General features: G+C 43.1%; 1 protein-coding gene across 1 annotated transcript in view; it reads left to right on the plus strand.

Annotated features, from left to right (window-relative positions):
- The window catches only part of TAGAP (T-cell activation RhoGTPase activating protein), a 129441-nt gene that overhangs the window by 59540 nt on the left and 48163 nt on the right, over positions 1-21738 (plus strand). The window contains exon 3 of the mRNA XM_019527353.1: positions 3316-3486. Coding sequence (XP_019382898.1) covers positions 3316-3486 — 171 coding nt within the window. The remainder of the gene's footprint in view (positions 1-3315; positions 3487-21738) is intronic.

Raw genomic sequence — 21738 nt, forward strand, 5'->3', positions numbered from 1 at the left:
CCTACCCTCTAGTGCATCTACTACTCCCCCCAGCTTGGTGTCATCTGCAAACTTGCTGAGGGTGCACTCTATGCCATCTTCCAGGTCACTGATAAAGACATTGAACAAAACTAGCCCCAGGACTGATCCCTGGGGCACTTCACTTGATACTGGCTGCTAGCTATACATCAAGCCATTGATTACTACTCTCTGAGCCCGATGCTCCAACCAGTTTTCTATCTACCTTATGGTCCGTTCATCCAGCCCATACTTCCTTAGCTTGCCTGCAAGTATGTTGTAGGAGACTGTATCAAAAGCCTTGCTAAAATGAAGGTACACTACATCCACTGCTCTCTGTGCATCCACAAAGCCAGTTTTCTCATGGTAGAAGGCAATCAGGTTGGTCAGGCATGACTTGCCCCTGGTGAATCCATGCTGATGGTTCCTAATCACCTTTTTCTCCTCCAAGTGTTTAGAAATGGATTACTTGAGGATCTGGTCCATGATTTTTTCCACGGAAATTCTTAAATATAGGAATTATGTTTGCTCTTTTCCAATCATCTGGGACCTCTCCTGATTGCCATGAGTTTTCAATGATGTCAAAAGACTCTGTAATCATATCAGCCAACTCCCGCAGCACCCACAGGTGCATCCCATCCAGCCCTGGGGACTTCTACATGTCCAACTTTTCTAAATAGTCCCTAACCTGTTCTTTCACCACTGAGGGCTTCCTACCTCCTCCCCAAACTGTGCTGCCTGGTGCTGTTGTCTGGCAGCTGACCTTGCCTGTGAAGACTGAGGCAAGAAAGGCATTGATCACTTCAGCCTTTTCTGCACCCTCTGTCACAAGGTTGCCTCCCCCATTCAGTAAGGGACCCACAGTTTGGCTGATTCTCCTCTTCCTACCAACATACTTATAGAAACCCTTCATTGTTACCTTTCACATACCTAGCTGCAACTCCAATTGAGCTTTGGCCTTCCTGACTTCATCCCTGCATGCCCATGGAACAGGATAAAAAACTATGGCCTTGGAATACTGCAATGGGTTTTTGACACATTGCTCTGCTGAAACTACCAGTGGTCTGCCAACAGGTAGATGTAATGGCCATTTTGAAATTTGGCCAAGAACTACAAGATCCAAACATTTCAGATCTATTTTGTTTCTGTGCTGTATATTCAGTGAGTAGAGTGTTTAGTGCTGAACAGCTTTATATTAGTGAGCAGGAAATGGATCATCAGTCCTAGACAGAAGTTAGTGCCTGGGGGAGCGTGACAGGAGTACCTCTACTAGAGTCTTTCTATTGGTGACTCCACCCTCCTGTTATGGGCCAACCGCCTGCTTACTCATCTGCCATGCCTTGATCTTAATTGATTAATTAATAAATGTAATTAGTGGGAGGCTGCCCATTTTATTTGCCCTGGTGCCAGGGGGCGCTATCTGCGGCTCCTTTTCCTCCCCTACACTGCAGCCCAAGCCTCGCAGATGGTACTGACGTGGTTTTGACCTGGACCTTGCTGTAATTTGGCCCTCTCCTTGACTTCCCTGGGCTTCCACCACCCTGTCTCGTTCCGTGCCTTCCTTGTGCTCTGGGGCTTCTTGCCACCCCCTCGCGCTCTGGGGCTTCTCGCTGCCCCCTCGCACTCTGGGGCTGGGGCCAGTGCACCCCAAAATGCCGTGCCCTCTCTGGCACCGGGGTTCCCACGTTACCATGGAGCCCCTATGAGGCCTCCTCCAACCCCTAATAGCCTCACCCAGTCCTCCAGTTTTATAAAACTACGAACAGAAAACTCAAGCCCCTGGGCTATAACATAAAATCTAAGCCGTCTGGCTAACCATCATTCAAATCCCTTCCAGGGAATTCTCCACCCTGTATCCGGGAACAGAAGCTGCTCGTGCCGTCAGGCTTCTCTACTCTGCTTGCTCCGTCAGAGCTCCTTCTCCCTTGGCTGCTAGCGGAGAACTGGCCTTCTGGCCTCACTCCTGGGTTTTATATGTGCCAGGCCCTGCCCCTTCCTGTCAGCTGACTCCCCAGTGGTTGCCCTAGCAACCCATACCTGTGCCTCTGCTCTGAGAGTAGCAGGCACCTTAGTGTCCTGCTACAGGGAGCAAGCATAAGCAGTGGGGGGAAATATTATTTAAAGGAGCTGATCCCCACCTGACCCCCACCCCTCCCCCCACAGGGCTGTTACCAGGCCAGAGTGTGCTGGTGCTATATGTAGCAGCAGAAGAGCAGCTGCACACCGAGTAGCACTGGGCGCTGTGAAACAGCAGCACCATGGTACTGCTGCTGTCGCTAGTTGCTGCAAAAAGTTTGGGGGGGCTAAGCCCCATTAGCCCTGGCCTTCTGCTCCCTATGGGGACAGGATTGAGACAGTAGAGTACAGAGCAGTTTGAAAATTTCACCCATAGTTGCTACCCTTCAAAGAAAACCATGGACAGAAGCAACTTACATACAACGCTGGGTTGGCAGCACCGATTTAATATTTTCTGGGGCAATATTTCAGCTGCAAACTCCATCTGGTGTGTAGGCTGGCAGTAGGCTCAGCTCTGTAGCTGTGACTACTCAGTTTCTACAAGGAAAATTTGTTTCTTGAGGCTGCCTTTCAGAAACAAGGTGTGGATGGATATACCTTGTGCTGTATGTGAGAAAATATGGTAGCTAGTTTAAAGCTGGCTCAGGGGCCTCTACACTGCTCTGCATTGTAGTCATACCTTTAGTGTGTCACAATCTTAAGTTCCAAGATCATAAAGATATTCTTGTCGTTAAATGTAAACACAAGTTAAATCAGTTCAGTGTGATAGGATAGTAAAGATAAGCATTTGGACTTCAGGAAGCAGGAATAGTCTGGCATCTACACTTGCAGGTGTTAAAACACATTAACACTGTGTGTGGACTAACTTGAGACTAAAGTTAGTCCCAAGTCAGTCCACACACAGTATTATTGTGCAGTAAGACATCTACACATGCATTACTGTGGAGTAATTAGTCAGGCGTAAATTTGATAGCTGCATGATACAGGTATCAAATTTATGCTCAAGTTGGTGTAATTCACCATATTTACTGTGCAGTACAGGCATACATATGTAGATGCATGCCTGTACTGCGCAGTAAATGCACATATATAGATGCGCTCAGTGAGAAATAAATTCCCACATTGCCTCCTCTAGCCCTGGTGTGTAATCATTACTCTGTGCCCAAACTAGACCTCGATTAATAATCCAGACTATGACCCCACCCTTGTCCAGGTAAGTGAGCAGGGGGACCAATATTCTCATCTGGTCCTATCATATTTAGATAGGAGAAGGTTAATGTTTTATTCCTCTTTGTTTTCCAGGGACAGCCAGGTTTGTGCAATACCCATCGAGCAATGTCCTTTTGTGCTGGGCCTAACAAGTGAAGATTCAGAGCTGATTCTGAATGAGTGTGTACAGCTGACACAAAGCCTGAAGACAACGGAGAAACACCTATTCCTCTTCAGTGATTCACTTATTATTGCCAAGTTCAAGTAAGCATATAAAATCAAATTTCTCTCCCCTCATCTGCAGCACTCACCTGAGATGAAACACCACTGGACAAGTTCTTACATCCTTACTTCAGCTTCTATCAGTCAAGTGCCCACTACGGTCACTGCTACATTTTCATAAATAGGGAAGGACAGTCTGCTTCTGTGTCAGTCACACGGACCAGGACATTATTCCAGTGACCTCCCTGGACCTTCTCACAGAGCATAGGACTGATCTATGGGGGTCAGGTTATGAGAATTAAGTGTTGGGAAAGGGCTTAATTATGTAGTCTTGGGCCGTACTAGACTAACTGCAGCATAACTCCACTGAATTGCCTCAAAGGTTTTACCAAATTGATACCAGAATAACTTAGAGTAAAGACCAATATAGTGCAGTCCAAAGCAATGCTGCTGGTTTTAAAGACTACAGCAGTTATGATGACACATCTTTCAGATCCTTTGTGGAAAGTTAGGATTTGGTGGGCAATCATTTGGAAATAAGAAGAATATAGCATGCCTACACTACATTTATCACCCCTAGGGAGAAAAGCTATTTCAGATGGAGTTAACGTAAGCAAATAAAAATCAGGAGCAGCCTGAAAAACAAAGTCAAATTTCTATAATTCAAAATGAAGCAAAGTTCCCCACAGTTTAGGAGGGGGGAAATTAAGCCAAAGTCACAGCATCTGTTTCTTATTGAGCAATGTAACCCATAAAAATACCATGAAACCTTTTTTGTGCAAAGCCCTAGTGACCAAAAGAAGTAATCCAAAATGAGGCCATGTCCCAGTCCACCCCTGCATATCAAATACACTGGAAGCCACCCTGTTTCTCAGAAATGTTATTTATCCAAATGATGCTTTATTTCTATGTGCTCCATCTTATACTGTACAATGTGTGCACACACAGAAGGTAGTAAGGGCTCAGGTGCTTGGATTCACAGAGGAGACAAGAATTACATGAGTCCACTGCTGCTATGACATCTAGCTTCCTCTGAAGAGACAGGAAAAGGGAGGAGATGAGAGAAAGTGTGTTGAGAATCAGAGCAATGGCAAGTCTCCTCTGATGGTTAGGGCTAGTTTACATATCTGCAGGGCAGGAACAAGAACCCCAAGCCAGAAAACAGAGTCAAGCATAACCCTAAGAGTTAGAAGCAGGGCAGTCGGAGCCAGGTGTTGAGAGCCAGTGACTGAAACCAGGAGCCAGAAGCCAGGGTCAGTAATGAAGAATTGAAGACTGGGCAGAAACAGGAACCAGGGTGGGAGCAGGGAGAGAAGGCCAAAAGGCAGTCAGAGACCAAGTACAGCTTGACTTGTGAAGCACTCACTGAACAGTTGACATACTTCTTGGATAGAGAAAAGTAATTAGCCATGTTAGTCTGAAGCTAGGCAGAAGGGAAGGGTATGACACCTTGTAGAACAACTCAATGATTCTCGACCTTTTTAGACCCAGGGCAGCCCTCAGTAGACTCCTCAGAAAATGCCAGCTTTTAGTTGTCACTCTTTTTTTACTCCAGAAAAATACTAAAGAAATTCTTCTGTTGCAAAGAACTCAGAAAGCACACAACAGGTCAGAATATTTTCTAACATTATAGATTCCTGTCTGAAAACTCTGGGTTTTTCTTGTGAATCATGCTTGCACAACTCACAGTGCTAACATTCAGTGATACCCTACAAGCACCCCTGAAACAATATCAAAGCACCCTGGTTGAAAATCACTGGACCTTGTTTAGAGAAGTATAAGCTTTCATAGGCCACCACCGACTTCATCAGATCTTATACCAAAGTAGGTGGTAGCCTATAAAAGAACATAAGAACTGACTTTTATTGGGGCAGATTATAAGGTCCATCCTGCAGTGTCCTGTGTCACACATTGGCAGTGAGCAGAAGCTGAAAAGAAGTGAACTGGGTTTGACCAGGGTTTTTTCCACTGTTCCTCTTTCACCTGCAGCCTCCAGCATTTAAAGTCTAGGCAGTTCTGATTCAGAGGCTGCATCCCTAACTCCCACATTCAATAGCTACTGATGTATCTTTCCTCCACGAATTTGCCCAACCCCTTTTTGAATCTTACTAAACTGTCTACTTCCACAATATCTTGTGGTAACAAGTTCCACATTTCAATTTCATGCTGTGTGAAAAAGAACTTCCTTTTGTTAGCATTAAACGTACTACCTTTCATTTTGTGATCCCCTAGTTCTTGTATTGTGAGAGAAAGTAAATAATAAATCTCTATTTACTCTCTTTTGACCATATAGTATTTTGTAAACCCTCATTGTTTCTCCCCGCAAGCATCTCTTTTCTAAAGTCTTTCATCTCTCTTCATATGAAAACCCCTCCATACCACTATTCATCCTTGTTGCCCTTCTCTAGTTCTTCTATATCCTTTTTCAGGTGTGGGGAACAGAACTGGACACAGTGTTCAAGGTGCGGATGCATCATAGATTTATAAAGGGGCATAATGATACTTTCCATTTTGTATACAATTTCAGTCTTAATAATCCCTAATATTTTTTGCTTTTCTGATGACTGCTGAGCAGTAAGCTGATGCTTTTAGTGAACTGCCCACAATGATTCCAAGATCTCTTTCCTGTGTGGTAAAACCTAATGTAGAGCCCATCATAGTATAGGTATAGGTCAGGTTATTTTTGTCCAGGTGCAAGACTTTACACTTATCTACACTGAAGCGAATGTTTCTCTATCAGGTACCACACTGCCCTGCATACTTCTTACCCGAGTGGCCAAGAGTGCAGTCTCACCACCACAACAATCAACACTGGGCACATTTACATGTGCATTAATGAGTTTCTCCTAATGTAAAGTACTAAATAAATGTTCATTAGGCTGCCCTAATGTGCAGTATTGAAAGTGCACATTTTTTAAGTGACACTTAATGTGCTGTAGCCTATTTTACTGTGCATTGTGTAATTGCATGTTTATTTACAGGACACTTTAACACACAGTAAAATAGGCTACTACACATTAAAGCGCATGTGTAGACACGCCCACTGTGTTTGAAATGCTAAGAATGCTGGAGGCCCAGGTCTCTAGTGCAAGGGCCACTCCCCAGTTATACTCATGCCCTCATTTCTAAAGCTGATGCACAGAGAGCAGGAGCAGGTAGGTGGGATTTATTGCCTTGGCTTAGCTCTCTGCCACCATGCTGTAGACATGTCCTAAGAGTACTGAACTTAAAGCTTAAAGCTCAGTTGCCTGCAGCCAAGGGTGCAGTCTAGCACAGCTGGACCCGATCAGGAGTCAGGTAGTTCCAGGTAGGCCGTATGTGCCTACACAGGATGCTACAAGTGCAGTAGACTAATTCTACCACGGATTAGCACAGCAGGCAAAAACTGTGCTAATGCACAGTAGAATCCATCTACTGCACATTAGCACCGCCTATAAAATGTGCACTAGTGCTACTGTGCAGTAGTGCCATTAACAGCACATTAGGTTTAGTACCTGTAGTAACAGATACTAACTTAATGTGCCATAATGTGTAGATGTGTTTGCTGAGGATAAAAGATTGCACCAAAATACTCCCATCACTTCCAGCCAGAAGAGTTGGTCTCAGACAAAGAGATGCAGCTGTCACAGCCTGACAATAATAGGCACTTTGATCACAATTCTTGACTCATTTGGCTAAGTAGAGACACAATGTTTCCTGGAGTTCCTGTGAAGGTATAACCATACCACGAGGTGTGTTCCTGACAAGCACAAAGCTCCCTTTAATTAAACAAGAAAATATTGAACACTAGCTATTGTTGTGTTATTTTAAATGTGTCTATTACCTATTGTCCTGATATAAGGGGCATAGCTAGCCAAAGTGAACACGAGCTCTCAGTGCAATGCTGTGACAAAAAGGACTAGTGTGTTCCCTTCCATAAGTGTAGAACACAGGAGGTGATTTTACTGGAATACTATCTTCTGGCACATGCCTGCTAAAAAGCAAAATTAGAGAGAACAGAAAACAGCCACAAAAATTATTTAAGGCATGGAAAGTTTCATGCCTTGCTGCAAGAAATGAAAATAGCTTAATCTGTCTAGTTTATCAAAAGAATATCAAGAATTGACTTGATGATGGCATATGAGTAGGATCTTGGGGAGAAAACGCAGGGCACTAAACTGTTCTTTAATCTGGCAGAAACCAATGGCTAAACATTAAAGTGAGGTGAATTCAAACTATAAATAAGACACATTTTCAAAAGTGAGGGTAATTAACTACTGAAACAAACTGCCACAGGATATGGTGGATTCTTTGGCTCTTGGTGTCTTCAAACCAAGTTTGCCTTTCAGGAGGAAAGGTTTTAGCCAGAAAATACAGGATATACAGTAGCCCAGCACAAGTTATTGCGCTCAGTACCAAAATAATTGGATACAGTTCTTTGGCCTGTGTAAGCAGGAGGCCAGACTAGATGATCTAATATTCCCTCACTGACTTTTACATGTGAATGCATGATTCTAAGTTGTTCTACATTTCTCTAAAACAAAATTATAAGGGATACATGTTTTCTGTTTGGCATCCATGGATGTTGCAGCCCTGATTCAGACAGGCTCCCACTGACTTCACTGCACTGCCACTTGAGTAACTTTTCAGGGCCAGGCCCAAAATTTATACTCAGATGTCACTCTAGCACACAGTCTGCATGCATCAAAAGCAAGATAAAGTAAATAAATTTCCAAAAGTGATTAAACACATCCAGCATGCATCTACAAGTGCCATTAAGGCACTGTGATAAACTCCAGGGCAATTTGCACCAGTTTATCACAGTGTCTTAATGGCATGCACAGTTGCTCAAATCGATGCTGTCTAGGGTGCACATGCAAGCACTGTGCCCATGACCGCAGCAGTGGGAGCCAGGGCAGAGCAGCCCCCAGCTAGCAGAGGACACAGGGGTCATCCCCAAGCTCCAGGTGCTGGTGTCAGGCAGCAGAGGTGCTGTCTGGGGCAAAAGGAAGCTAAAGTGCAGGGCTGGGCATCAGGCAGCCCCCTCATGTTTGCACCCTCACGCCCCAGCCAGTCCCAGTCACCATCTACACATGCACTTTGGTGCAGTATGTAATTGTGCCACAAGATAGTACTGTCCCCAACAGTACTATCTTAGGGTGCAGTTAATTAATCTAATCAAAGTCATAGGAAGGATCAAATGCTACTCCTTTTCCTCCAAGCACAGAGGAATATTTGACTACTATGAATTAAACTTTACACCTGAAGGTTTAGTCCTGAAAGAACCTGTGCTAAACTCTCCCATAAATCCAATGACAAGTAATCTCCTCTGGGCTGACGGGAATAAACTTAACATTGCAAGAGAGAAAGGTTTATGTTAACTGTGTTCGGTGAATACAGAGTAAAATTAATTTCTTTAGTTCTTATATATTGGTTATTCCAATAATTTTGCTAAAAATAAACTGTAAAAACCCCTACCTTTATTTTTGAAAGAAAACAAGAAACTCCCAGTCAGTTATAAACAAAAAAGGGGGAAATCCTACACTTAACCAATTGTAGTCTTGCTTCCAGCTAGTGTTTGTGGGGATTTCTCAGAGTTCATTGCAGTGAGTAGAAAGTCAAGCTGAAAGTGAAATTTGTTAAGCTATTTGGAGCCCTTGGTGAATGAACCACAGGTGTGAATGCTAATGCACTGCCTCCTTTTCTGCTGAAACAAATCAGGTGAATCACACACCAATACTAGATTAGGTTAAATCTGAGGAAAACTTGTACGTTTCTATGCTTTACTGTTACCTACTCAAAGGACACACTTTTAAAAATGCTTAGGGTCCTCAGTAGAGATATTCAAATATTTTCAACAATATTTTTTTTAATTATGACAAATTGAGTTTCCAATAAATAGAAATTGTTGTGGAAAAAAGTGGTTAGTTAAGGGTGGGGAAAGCAGTTTTCAGTTCCTAAAAATTGAAAACTTTCAGTGAAAACATTTTGCATTCATTTACCTTTTTTGAAACATAAATCTTTTTTTCCCAGAAAGCTTCAGACTGGAGTTTGTTTTGAAAGGTGAATTAAACAGATCTTTTTCCCTCAGCATCTTCATACTTTTGATTCTAAGCGGATAAATTCAGTGTAATTACCACCAGGCTGCCTCACACTACATGGAAGCATGACAACATTTTTTTAAATTGAAGAAAGTGCCATAGTCCTGAAAGATGCCCAGTGTTAGGTTATAAAAAATATTTCCCCTGGGAAAAGGTAAAAAAAATTGGATTTAACCTAAGCTATTAATACCCTTCCCTCCACTCTGTATTCTTCTTGTCTGTTGACATTGTAATCTCTTTGAGCAAGGACTATTTCTTACCCTAAATCTGTACAAGGCCAAAAATAATGGGGCCCTGATTGTGCTTGGTCCTTAGATACACCTATAATAGACATGATCATGAATACTAATCATGATAACAACATAATTCAGGATAAGTTTTTTAGATGAAATCTCAGTTGTAAAACTCAGCCTTGTAATAGTCATAGCATTGACATGGCAATTTTCCAGGTAGGCATAAACAAAGCTGTTCACAGAACACAGGAAATCTTTAATTTGGGGTGCTATTAATTGGATATTTGGATATGAGTCACTGGCTTTCAAATTAGTGATCTGATATGTTTTCAAGTTCCTATACAAAAGACAACTGTTTCAGAAGAATGAGTCAAAAAATATGTACAGTCACCTTGAAGAAAAGTAATTTAAATTCCCATATGAATCAGTCCTTGAATATCAGTGTTCTAATCTCAATCTTTTATCTTCATCCAGATGTCCCGCTGGAAGTCTGCGTTTAAGCCAATACAATGGAGTCTCTAATTACTATACCATTCTCTGTCTTAAGCTAGATCCCTTCATGCTGTTATAGAAGCAAATGTGTGAGAAATCTATCCTTCCTTATTTTACATGGGACTTTGAAACTTAATCACTCAAGATGATACCGATGGAGGTGTCCTGTGGACAGCTCTGGCCTGAAAGAGTCCCTCTACAACCACCCTGAAGGAGTCCCTCTATGACCACTATTAAACATGTATTTTATCTGCCTGAGATAAAATGGTATCAAGAAGGGATTCTCATATGGGTCAGAGTGGTAAGGACAATGGGGCATCTTTCCTTCATCCATAAAGTGGAGCCTAGTCTGTTTCCCAAATCTTCTGGGCATATTTCACATAAATTCCCTACCATTTCTAGGACCCAAAGCAACGATGGTGCCCTCAGCTTCTGTTCTCATTCTGTGGCACACCATCAATTTTCAGACTTTTATCATTTTGTACTAGAGCCCCTAAACCTTATAAGGTGTTGCTGTAGGAGTGCTTTGTGGATGGAGGGGCTGCAGTAGATGTTCTTGTGAATCTTAAGGTCTCTTACATGGTTGTCTGTGAACATAAGAGATTTACTGGATGACCCAGATGGTCATTTCTGGCCATATGTTTGCAATGCTGAGAGCTTCTTTGGAGTCATTGCTCTGCAAATTGCATAGTCTATATTTCCTCCTTCCCCTCACAAAACGTTGGAACGCTAAAATTAGGCAGAGTTGAGCCTATTCAGGGAAGATGCCTGTAGGGCCTTTTAGGGCATACCATCACACTGGCATTAAGTAAAGTTTTACAGAGCATTTACTGTCCCAGGGATGTTGTCATTCTAAAACAGATTATTTTTGTAATCTAATCTATAAATAAACTGGGTTATCTAGGGACTTTTAGTAGCATATTTGCCCAACAGACCAAAACAGTTCCTTTATAACACTAGAAAGAAATGTTACTTTCTGAAGCTTAGCAGGCATTTAGCACGTGTTCTGAAGTGTGACATTCCCTAGTTTCCTGAGGGTTTGTGGGGTTTGGGTTTGTTTTTGTTTTTTGGTGTGTGAGGATACGTTTGATAGAGATCACACATATATTAAGAATTAAATTCAACCCCTCATAACCAGCCTCGAGACAAGGAAATTGGATCAGGCACTGGGAATGTACCTCAGGTCCCTAGTGAACCCCGAAGGATGAGAACAGTCCATGGTGACAAGACCTTCTGGCTCTGTGGCCCTGCACCTTACGCTGACATCTAGACATACAAACAGGCAATGACAGCATGCAGGGGATGGCCCTGAATTTGCCTGAAGGAACACTGCATTTCCTGCAGGGCTTCCCCTAATTTCCCACATCCTCTCCTTTCCTTTTCTCACCCTGCACAGAGGTACTGGTTCAAAGGCCTCCAAAACCACAGAGACAGGGGCAGGATTGTTATAAAACAAGGTAAGGTTGTACCTTATAGACTAATTAAATTAGAGATCAAATCTACCTACCCTGCCTACTGCTTGACTTCAGACTAACAAGACTACCTATCTCTCTCTGCTCAAAGGCAGAATTCCCAGTGAAATTAATGGCAACACTCCCATTGACTTCAATTAGATCAGGATGAAACTTTATGTGTAGGTCCACTTTCCTAAATTTCTGATATTGAAACCATGGGACACCCCCAGAGTACCACTTCTCTCACTGAACTGACTCATTACCAAGATCTATGTGGACGAGAGCCCACATGAGGTACTTATTAGGGCCGTGCGAAGGGTACTTTGGTCCCTGATTTGATTCGGTGGAGATTCAGCCTGATTCAGTAGCCAAATCTCCAAATCTGAATCGAATCAGAGGACCCTTTAATCTCTCTGAATTGATTTGAACAGATTTGGCGATTTGGACATAGACACAGCTTTAAATGTTTTTTCTACATACCTCTAGATAGCAGGGGCTGTGAACGCTGCAGTGCTTGGACAGATGCAGAGTCCCACAGAAGCGCAGGGGGTCCCCCAGCATGCTTGGCAGCAGACCTGAAAGTGGACCAGAAACACTTCCGGTCCACTTCTGGGTCTGCCAGGGAGCATGCTGCCCCCACCCCCCGCAAGTCTTTGGGTATGCATGGTTTTCATTTGGATCAAGTAAACTGTTAAGACAAACTGATACCTCTTCATAAAGTGCAATATGGCCCTTATTATGCACACAAGACAGAAAAAGACCTCATCTTTCAGACAGCAAAAGTGTGCAAACTTCCATTTAGCTAGCTCAGAAATGTGAAAACTTATATCAAATCAGGTTTTGAACCTGCAACTCTAGGAAGTATAAGTTGTAGCATGACTCCAGGACTTACTCCTGATTTGTAGCATAACAGATCAGAATGCCTATGTGTTTCACTGCAAAGTTAGGAGAAGGAGGGAGAATAACCAAAATGAGGAACTTTATTATATTCATTTTACTTAATTTTCTCTCTTTTAAAATAAAATAAAATGGTAACTCTTTTCTTCACCCTTATTGTGACAGATATCCTTTCTTGAGCTGAAATTGTTGTACCAAAAAGAATAGATTGACTGTGAAGCTCTAAGTTCTGGGAAAAAATACAGGTTTTACAAAACAAACACTATCAGACCCTGAATGGCAGCATTGCAAGTGTGCACCTCCCACTTGAACCAAGTCAAAAAAGATCTCGGATTTGTTCAGTGGACAGGAAGCCCACCACTGTGGTTTGACTTTTCACTTTCCTCCTACATTTTAACAAGATTGCTCGCCATCAGGTTAGCATGTCTCAGATTACTCATGTGGAATTTAATTTATCAAGCTGAGGGCTCGGGAAATAACAGATCCTACACACAGATTCAATCTTGTTTGCAAAATTGGCATTAGTAATAGGCAAAGTGCTGCTTCTGTTTCCCATCAATACTATTCATTTCTGCTGTGAATAAGTGACTTGTCAAGGAATTGATTGAAAAAGAAAAGACAAAAAAGCAATCTAGTGTTAGTTCTCTCTGATTTCTCTTCAGCATAGTCTGTATCTATGTGCTTTTTATTTCTGTTGTTTGGGGCAATTAAACAAGTTTTGATTATTGTATGAGATACTTTTCCCATCAGATAATTTCCAGACAGTGCATTTAAGTGAAATTCTTAAATGTAAAGTGCAATGGAGAAGAATTCAGCTTATACCTTCACTGATATTTCTTTCTCCTTCTTTAGGAAGTAGGGAGTTCTTCCCGCTTATGTTATAACCTTTCATATATCAGGAACTTTAAGTTTTGTCTTCCTCTTTTTTAATATAATTGTAACTGGAGATCTGAGAAATGTGTTTAACAGAACCAGAAATCTGAAGAAAAAGCATTTGCCTTTTCAGTTGCTCCAATTTCACTTCCTTGAGACAAATTATGCCATCTTGCTTCTAGTTCTTCAGTTGTCAATAGAATCTGAAAAGAAAATAATTTAGATAATAATATGAACATGCTAAAAAAAATTACAGATTTATTTATGCATCATAAAAAAGCAACAGCAAAACACATCTAGTTTCCTTTGTTAGACACCCTTAAGAGCACAGTGGCTTTTTGCTATATATGGACACATTAAGCAGCCAAGCTAATAGGCTTCACACTTGTAACTAACAGTAAAAAACTGGACAAGTATGGTTTATTTAAAAAATTACCAGTGGTATCTGACAGTGCTACTACAGGGTGTGCCTACACATATAACTAATGCGCATTGAGGTTACTGTGCAGTACCCTAAGGTTCATTAATATGTGGCCAGGAACACATCTACACATGCTCCCATCAGGAACAGTTCAAGTCAGGGCTGCTCCAGCCCTGCTGTGTCCCCCTGCAGCAACCAGGGGGGACTCCAGGCTCCCCCACGTCCCAGCCCCAGGCTGGCAGGGAGCATGAGTCAGGCCTGGGCTCAGGGAAAGGGGAGAGCTGTCCCACTTCTGGGGCAGCTTTCTGCCAGCGCCATGCCAAGCGGGGTGAGGTCAGCTCAGCACAGGGCTCGAGAGAACTGCCCCACAAGTGGGATACTTCCCTCCCACCTCTGCTGTCTAGACCAAGACCAATTTGCTCCCAGTCACCTGTCTACACATGCGCTACTGCACTGTAGCTACTACACTATATTTCTTGGTACTGGAAACCATGCATTAGCCTAATTTACTGTGCAGTAAATGCTGTGCATGTATGAATAAATTTCCCATCAGGTATTTCCCATCAGACAGACACTAACACTTTACTGTGCAGTAGATTCGTCTACTGCACAGTAAAGCGTCTCGTGTAAATGCACCCACAGAGTATCATCCTACTGCAAAACAGAACTATAATTCAGAGGACCAAGTGATCCAGAAAGCTTCAAGTCTTCCAGAGAAGGCAAAAGGAGGGTCGTTTTCCTCTGCTGCCTCCTTTTGTTCAAACATGACACCGTCACAAATCTTCTGTGAGTAGCTAATGTAAAAGAGCTGCACATATATCATCCTCTTTGCACAAGGACAGAAGATGATATCTTAGCAATAGAGAAACTGTATTTTGAGTAGATTCTTACTAGGGCTAGCCATGCTACTTCTGCTGAGAAAAGTATCCAAACAAATCTCCACCCAAACTCAAATGCAACACTTTTGAAGGTTAAATACAGCCAGTCCAGGTGGCAGGATCTAGATGGCAGAAAGGATCCTCCTGTACTAAGAGCATATTTCATAACTACTTGTTTCAGTTCCTGCTGAGACATCTGGCATCAGGCTCTGTGGGAGATAGGAAAATGGACTAGAAGCACTGCTCTGACTATGTTTGGCAGTTCCTAAATTCCTGGTTTACGTACTTTTTTTTCTCTATGAGATTTCCCTACCCAGAAAACTCAGATCTAATCCAAACCATCTATAGATTTGGGAGATTCAGGTACCAAGGTTAGAAGAAATTCACCTCTAGGATCTTCTCTTCACACATAACTGCACTCTTTAAGTGTGTCCCAACAAGTGCACATGTAGAGGGGCACCTGTTTCCCATGAGACAAAAATAGCAGTGGCACATATTTATGCTGCTGCTATTTGTCCCTGGGCATGCCCCTGCATGTGCCCTCCAGGTGGGGTACGGGAGCCTGGGACCAGTATTTGTGCTAGCCCCATCAGCCTTACCTTAGGTCCTGAAGGCCTCCCAGGGCAGCGGCAGTGCCAAGCCAGCTGCCGGCAGCAAGGCCCACAGCCAGACTCTTTCTGGCAGGCTACTCTGCCATCATGTGCGTTGCACCGCACTGCTTTTTTTAGCAGCAGGTTTTTTTTTACACCAGAATTTCCCAGTGTCAAAAAAACCCATCATGCTCCTAAATAACAGCACAGTAAAAGGGTGCACATGCACCACATGTGGTTTGTGGCATCTCAGACAGATTTGAGGCACCACAAACTGCATGTGCATGCTCATCAGGATGCGCTCTTTGGTTTTATTCAAAACTGGAAGCGGAAGTTCCAGAATACTACAAGATGCACTTTCCATAGTATTTCTAAACTGGGCTAACATCAAGAAGTGCTGCAGTAGATTCTGCTTTATTGCATATACATTATTCACAAATTTCAGTTATTTGCATAATTTTCTATAGGACAATAACATTTTGCTAACTATTCAATTATATTTTATCCAGAAATGTTGACATCAGGTTTTAGCATGCTTCCATTTATCAGCCAAAACACGAAAAATCCAGCCAAGAATCCATTAATCAAATAATGCGAAGATTGAGCAATGAGTGAAAAGAAAATTCCAATCACACCCAACAATCTATTGGAATTTGAATTATGAAAAATTTTTGTCATCTGGTGAATGATTGCATATGGCTTTGTGTTGTTTCAAGTTAATAAGTGCTTTTCACTTTTTGGAGATATCTTTAACATATTTCCTGCCATTGACTGCAATATCAGACATATTAGATGACTAATGTAGTGATGTGTCTAAGAGAAATAGAACTGATTTATTATGTGTGTTATTGACATGCACATTATCATGTGAAAGGACATAATGGGGTATATGATTGAACCACACGTGTTATGATTTCTGATTTATTTGCCAATGAGTCTTTAAAAGCTGACAAAGATATGTGGAGTAACTTGGAGCGCAATACGTGTCACCTTTTCTGACACAAAAATACACAGCTCTACTCAATCACTGATGGTTTTAAAAGGTATTGGGAGAAGTACACATATGTATCCAGTTTTAACCTATTACAATGGTAGATGCACCCAAAGTCATGTGATAGCAGCTGAGCTTCACCTGCAAATCAAGGGAAGTACTCACATGGAGTATTGCATCCAGGTTAGAGCACCATACTTAAAGAAAGATATAGACAAATAGGAAAGAGTCCAGAAGGGAAGAACAAAAATAATTAATGGTCTAGGAAACATGACTTACAAAAGATTGAAAGAACTGATATTATTTAGTCTGGAGAAGAGAAGACCTAGGAGAATTTGATATTTTTCAAATACCTGAAAGGTGGTTATAAAGAAAATGATGATAGACTAGCTAGCCCTTGGGCAGCCTGCTCCCCTGTCTCCCCATGCCACTCCCCCGCTAGATAGGGTACAAGGTGCCTCAGCATGGAGGCTGCCTGCCAACTAGCCCTGAATTGAGGCACCCTGTGCCCCAGCCACCTCTCGCCACCCTGCAGCAGATGCAGCAGCAGGACAATGTGTCCCACTGCAAACCGCACAAGCAGGGGCATGCACTGCAACATAAAAGCAGCCGCACAAATTTGTGCTGCTGCAAATGCATGCCCTTGCTTTTGTGGATGCAGCCTAACAGTCATAAACTGCAACAAGGGAAATTTCAGGAAGGACTTTCTAACTATGAGCGTGGCTAAGCGCTGGAACAGATTAGCAAAAGAGGTTCTGGAATTTCCATCACTGGGAGATTTTTAGAGCAGGTTAGATAAACATTTGGCTATGGTTTGATACAGGGATGATCCTGCCTTGAGGAAGGGGCTGGACAAGAAAACCTCCTCAGTTTCCTTTCAGCCCTTTTTCTCCGTGATTCTATAAACTTTTATGTACATTGGGACAGATTCTCTGCTATGCCCACCTCCTGCTAGATGCTGCAGAGAAGGCACTGTCTGGAATCTAACTGGTGTCCTTTCTAAGACAGGGGCTACCTCCTGACCAAGGAATCCCCAGTGTCTGAGCTTTACTGGCTCTGTACCAACAATGGGTCATTCTCTGGTTAGGAAAGTCCCTGGCTAGGAGGCTGAGATGTAATGAGAGAGAAGCAGGGCAGAAAATCTGGATTTTGCGAATACAAACAATGCACAGTGTTTTGTGACTGGAGCCCGCAGTGCATAAATGTGAGTGGCAGTCACCGAAAAATCCTCATTTGCATTCTCGATGAAATACATAGCACAGCTGCAGGCTTCCTCTGTGTTCTTCCTGAGCTCTGCCAAGCCCTAAATTCACTTCTGAAATGTTTGTTCTGTAATCACCCTGCATGGGAAACATGCAAACAAATAGCTTCAACTCCCTGGCCAGGTACCAACATTACACTTTTACTGGTATAAGTGATCGGAAACGAGTCTATGCCCATAATGGAACAGAAGTTTGGCACACAAAACTTGTCCTGACTCATAACAGGACAGAAGTTCAGCACATGTAGCCTGGTTTAAAAGTAGTGGAACCCAGTTTAAGATGTCCAGCACCAAAGTGTGAATGAATGTTTTGTTTGGTAGTGATCTAAACTTACAGAAAACCACATAACTGGGATTGATTCTGTCTTGGGATTTTTGAATGTCTGTACCTAGGTTAGGGGTGGGTAAAGTCTGGCCCACAGACCAAATCAAGCCCATGGTGAACTCCATTTTCCAGCAGCCTCTGTGGCAGCAGCTCTTCCTGGCTACTGCCACTGGACCCAACCTGCTGCCTGGGCACCCCGGCTCATCTGCCCTGCACCTACTGCCAGGGGTGGGACCTGCACAGGCAGGATGCGCAGCCAGATAGCAGCCATGACCAGGACTGAGACAGGTGGACAGGCTCAGGAAGACCCTGGGATCTTGGGGCAGTGACAGCAGGGGGCTGGGGGCTGGGCAGAGCCGCCACCTGGTGTCCACACGCCCCATGATGAGCATGGGCTCTACAGGCAGGGGAGCGCAGGATGTGGATTGCAGCTGTGCTGTGGCCCCACACTGTCACTGCCCCAAGATCTTGGCCCCAGAGCAGCTCTCTTCCCAGCCGTGTGCCCTAACCATATGGCTCCCGGCTAGTCTCCATGGAGCTCACTGGACATGTGGCCCTGTGTTGTCACAGCCCTGTGCTGTTACGGCCCCATGCTCCCAGGGTCTCTACCCAGGAGCCACGCAGGCAGAGGCTGTTGGGAAACGGAGTTTAGCCACCAGTCAGATCCACCATTTTGCCCACCCCTGCTCCAGGTTGTGCGAGGAACTGATGTTTTATCAGTGATGTATGGAAAAAGCCTTCATTTCACTTAGGGCTGGGTGAATAATTCATTCAAGAAAGAATGTGACGGACTTTAGGCTTTTAGTTCACAGAACCACTCCAAACTCCTGCAAATGTGCTTGTTGTTCATGTATATTCACCAAAAAGTTTGATTCATGAGCAGTTTTGTGACTGTGTGTGAGGCTTACTGCACCTATTTACTATTCAGGTCCCTAACTATTCCCAGTTTGCACCATGTGATTGGCTCTGCAATGTCATTTCTGCTTCCTCAGTGAATGATTAAATTTTTAGGAGAAGCCCAGGAAATAAAAAACAAATAGCAGATGAAGAATAATTCACATCTGCTGCAAAGTGATGAAACGTTCAGGGCTCACCGGCATTTTCATTTGCCTGAATATTTACAAGCAGTGAAAAATGTGAGCCTGCTAATAGCAAATAGTCAATCAAAACTCCTTAGTTATGAACGGATTTCATGAAGCTGCTGCTTCATTATTCTCTCTGCAGTAGAAAGCAGGGAAGAGATGTACCGTGTAGACTAACTGAATCAGAGATGCATAAGCTTCTGCCAGCAAGAGCTCACTTCATCTGATGACACCTGATGAAGTGAGCTCTTGCTGACAAGCTTATGCATCTCCGATTCAGTTAGTTTGTAAAGTACATCTCTCCTCTGCCTTCTGCCTGACTTCAGATTAACACAGCTATCTCTCTCAGCAATAGTTAGGACAATGGTGCCAAATAGGTAGCTAGGGACATCACGAAAAAGGTCTTTCCATTTTGAGATTAATATGGCAGGCTCAGCAGACATACCAGGATTGATTTGGCCTAAGGATTTTAAGGTTGACCTCTCCAAAGAAGGACTGAGGCATCCTGCTGAGACAGTGTAGAGAAACCTGCACTGCTGCTGCCTGTACCGTATTGAACCTGTTAGTAGAGAATTTCCATCTCTAAAGGACTGATAATCCCAGATTTCATAAGCAACAAAACAAATTTAAAGAAATACCCAGCAAACAAGCAGAGTCACTTTCCAGATAAATAATATGAAAGGGACTTCAAGAAAAAGCTTCATCTGTTTCGTTTTAAAAAACTTACACAATTTCACAACAAACCACTAGATAATGAGGCAAGATCCCGGCCAGTTGAGCCTAATCATGAGATGCACCCCAATCACATGAACCTACTTTACAAATCTGACTCTGCTTGCTGTGCTTTCCCTAGACATTACTCAGATTGTGGGTTATTTTTCCCCACTTTGTAGCACTCTGGATTTTTTAAACACAGTTATCAGCAATCCTTGGCAACGAAAGAAAAGAAAGAAAATGGGCAAAGGCATCCAAACTGTATAGGGAGATAGTGGCGGGGCATTTATATTTTTCATGTAAGCATAAAATTACAACGTCTTCTCAAAGTGCTGGTTCTTTTCCATAACTGCCTGGCTAATTTGGCATAAGGAAATGGATGCATGTCTCAGGTCAAGTAATGCAGTAGCTTCCCAATAATACTGCAAACCCTACATAATTCCTTCTTGAGGAGGAGTCTGTAAAGAAATGCCGTTAGAATAAGCTTCTAACCTGCTGTAGTCATGATGCTTTTCTCCCTGACACCATTCTCACACTGGGGGTACCTAACACCCAAGGTTGTTCTTAACTTAAAGTGGGACCGGTGAAACCAGAACTTAGTTCCAATAGTCCTGACTCTCCTGGTCTTGTGGCCTCCCTTATACCTATGCAAAGTAGGTGTCAAACCCTTACCATTCTGAGCTGGAAGCACATTACACCCACTTTGCATGGGTATGAACATAAACAGCAAAGCAGCTGAAGAATCAGGCTTAGTGGACACAGCCGTGTAGGGTCCCAAGCGCCATTCTGCAAATATAAAAGACAATATTGAGGGGCACAGGGCTAGCAGAGCTCCCCCTGGGTAATACTGCTAGTGTGAAGACAGTCATTTGCCAAGTATATACAGCTGACCCAAAGGCTCTTTGCTGCCTGCCTTATAATTTTGCATGGTTCAGTGCACTGATACTCTCAGCCGCAGACCTGGTAGAGCCTGTTACAGCTGCTCTAATTCACATCAAGATGTAGATGGAACCTAAGCCTGACTGAGGCTTGAGGAAACAAACAAGTGGTTTAAAATAATTATTGTTCATGCCTTCTTTACCCTTCTGTCCCCCTCCATCAGCAGGAACAAACCAGACCAGTAAGTAAAGACTCTAGGTGGCAGGTACAAGTATCTTGTAGTTAGCCAAAGAGATTTACAGTGTGAACTGCAACAAACTTGTGCCTGTTTGCTTTGGAATTTCCAAGCAGCTCTTATATTTTAAGACTCCCCTGAAGATGAGATAAGAGAAATCTCTCTTTTAATGTTATTAAGCATGTTTTAAAAGAGGAATGAAGCTAATATATAAACACTTTGTCAAGAAGGAGCATGGTAAATGGAACATATCTGAGCAGACATAAAAACACTATGATGGTTACTGATGAAAAGAGTCATATCAGAGCAAGATATTATTATTAAATAGAGGGGGGAAACAAAATGACAGCATTATTCACTAAGAACTGAATAAGGGTAAAACTGTCACATATCTGAACTATATCACCAAGGATATTCTCAACTCAGGATCTGCAATACTCTCTTCCATCAAAATCATGTGACAGCTACAAAAAAAATGGATTGGGCAGCTGAAGACTACTACCTCTCCAGCTGACTTGTCATATCCATCCACTATCCATAGTTTCATAGTTTCTAGGGTTGGAAGGGACCTGAGTAGATCATCTAGTCTGACCCCCTGCCATGGCAGGAAAGAGTACTGGGGTCAAACGACCCCACCAAGGTATACATCTAGCCTCCTCTTAAACACCCCCAGGGTAGGAGCCAGCACCACTTCTCTTGGAAGTTGGTTCCAGATCCTAGCCTCCCTGACCGTGAAGTAGCGCCTCCTGATGTCTAACCTAAACCTACCCTCTGCCAGCTTGTGACCGTTATTCCTGGTCACTCCTGGCAGTGCTCGGGGGAACAGGGACTTCCCCAATGCCTGCTGGTCCCCTCTGACTAGTTTGTAACAGGCCCCCCTCAGCCTTTT

Source organism: Gavialis gangeticus, unplaced genomic scaffold (assembly GCF_001723915.1).
Source record: "Gavialis gangeticus isolate Ggan-Ray unplaced genomic scaffold, GavGan_comp1, whole genome shotgun sequence".
Lineage (NCBI taxonomy): Eukaryota > Metazoa > Chordata > Crocodylia > Gavialidae > Gavialis > Gavialis gangeticus.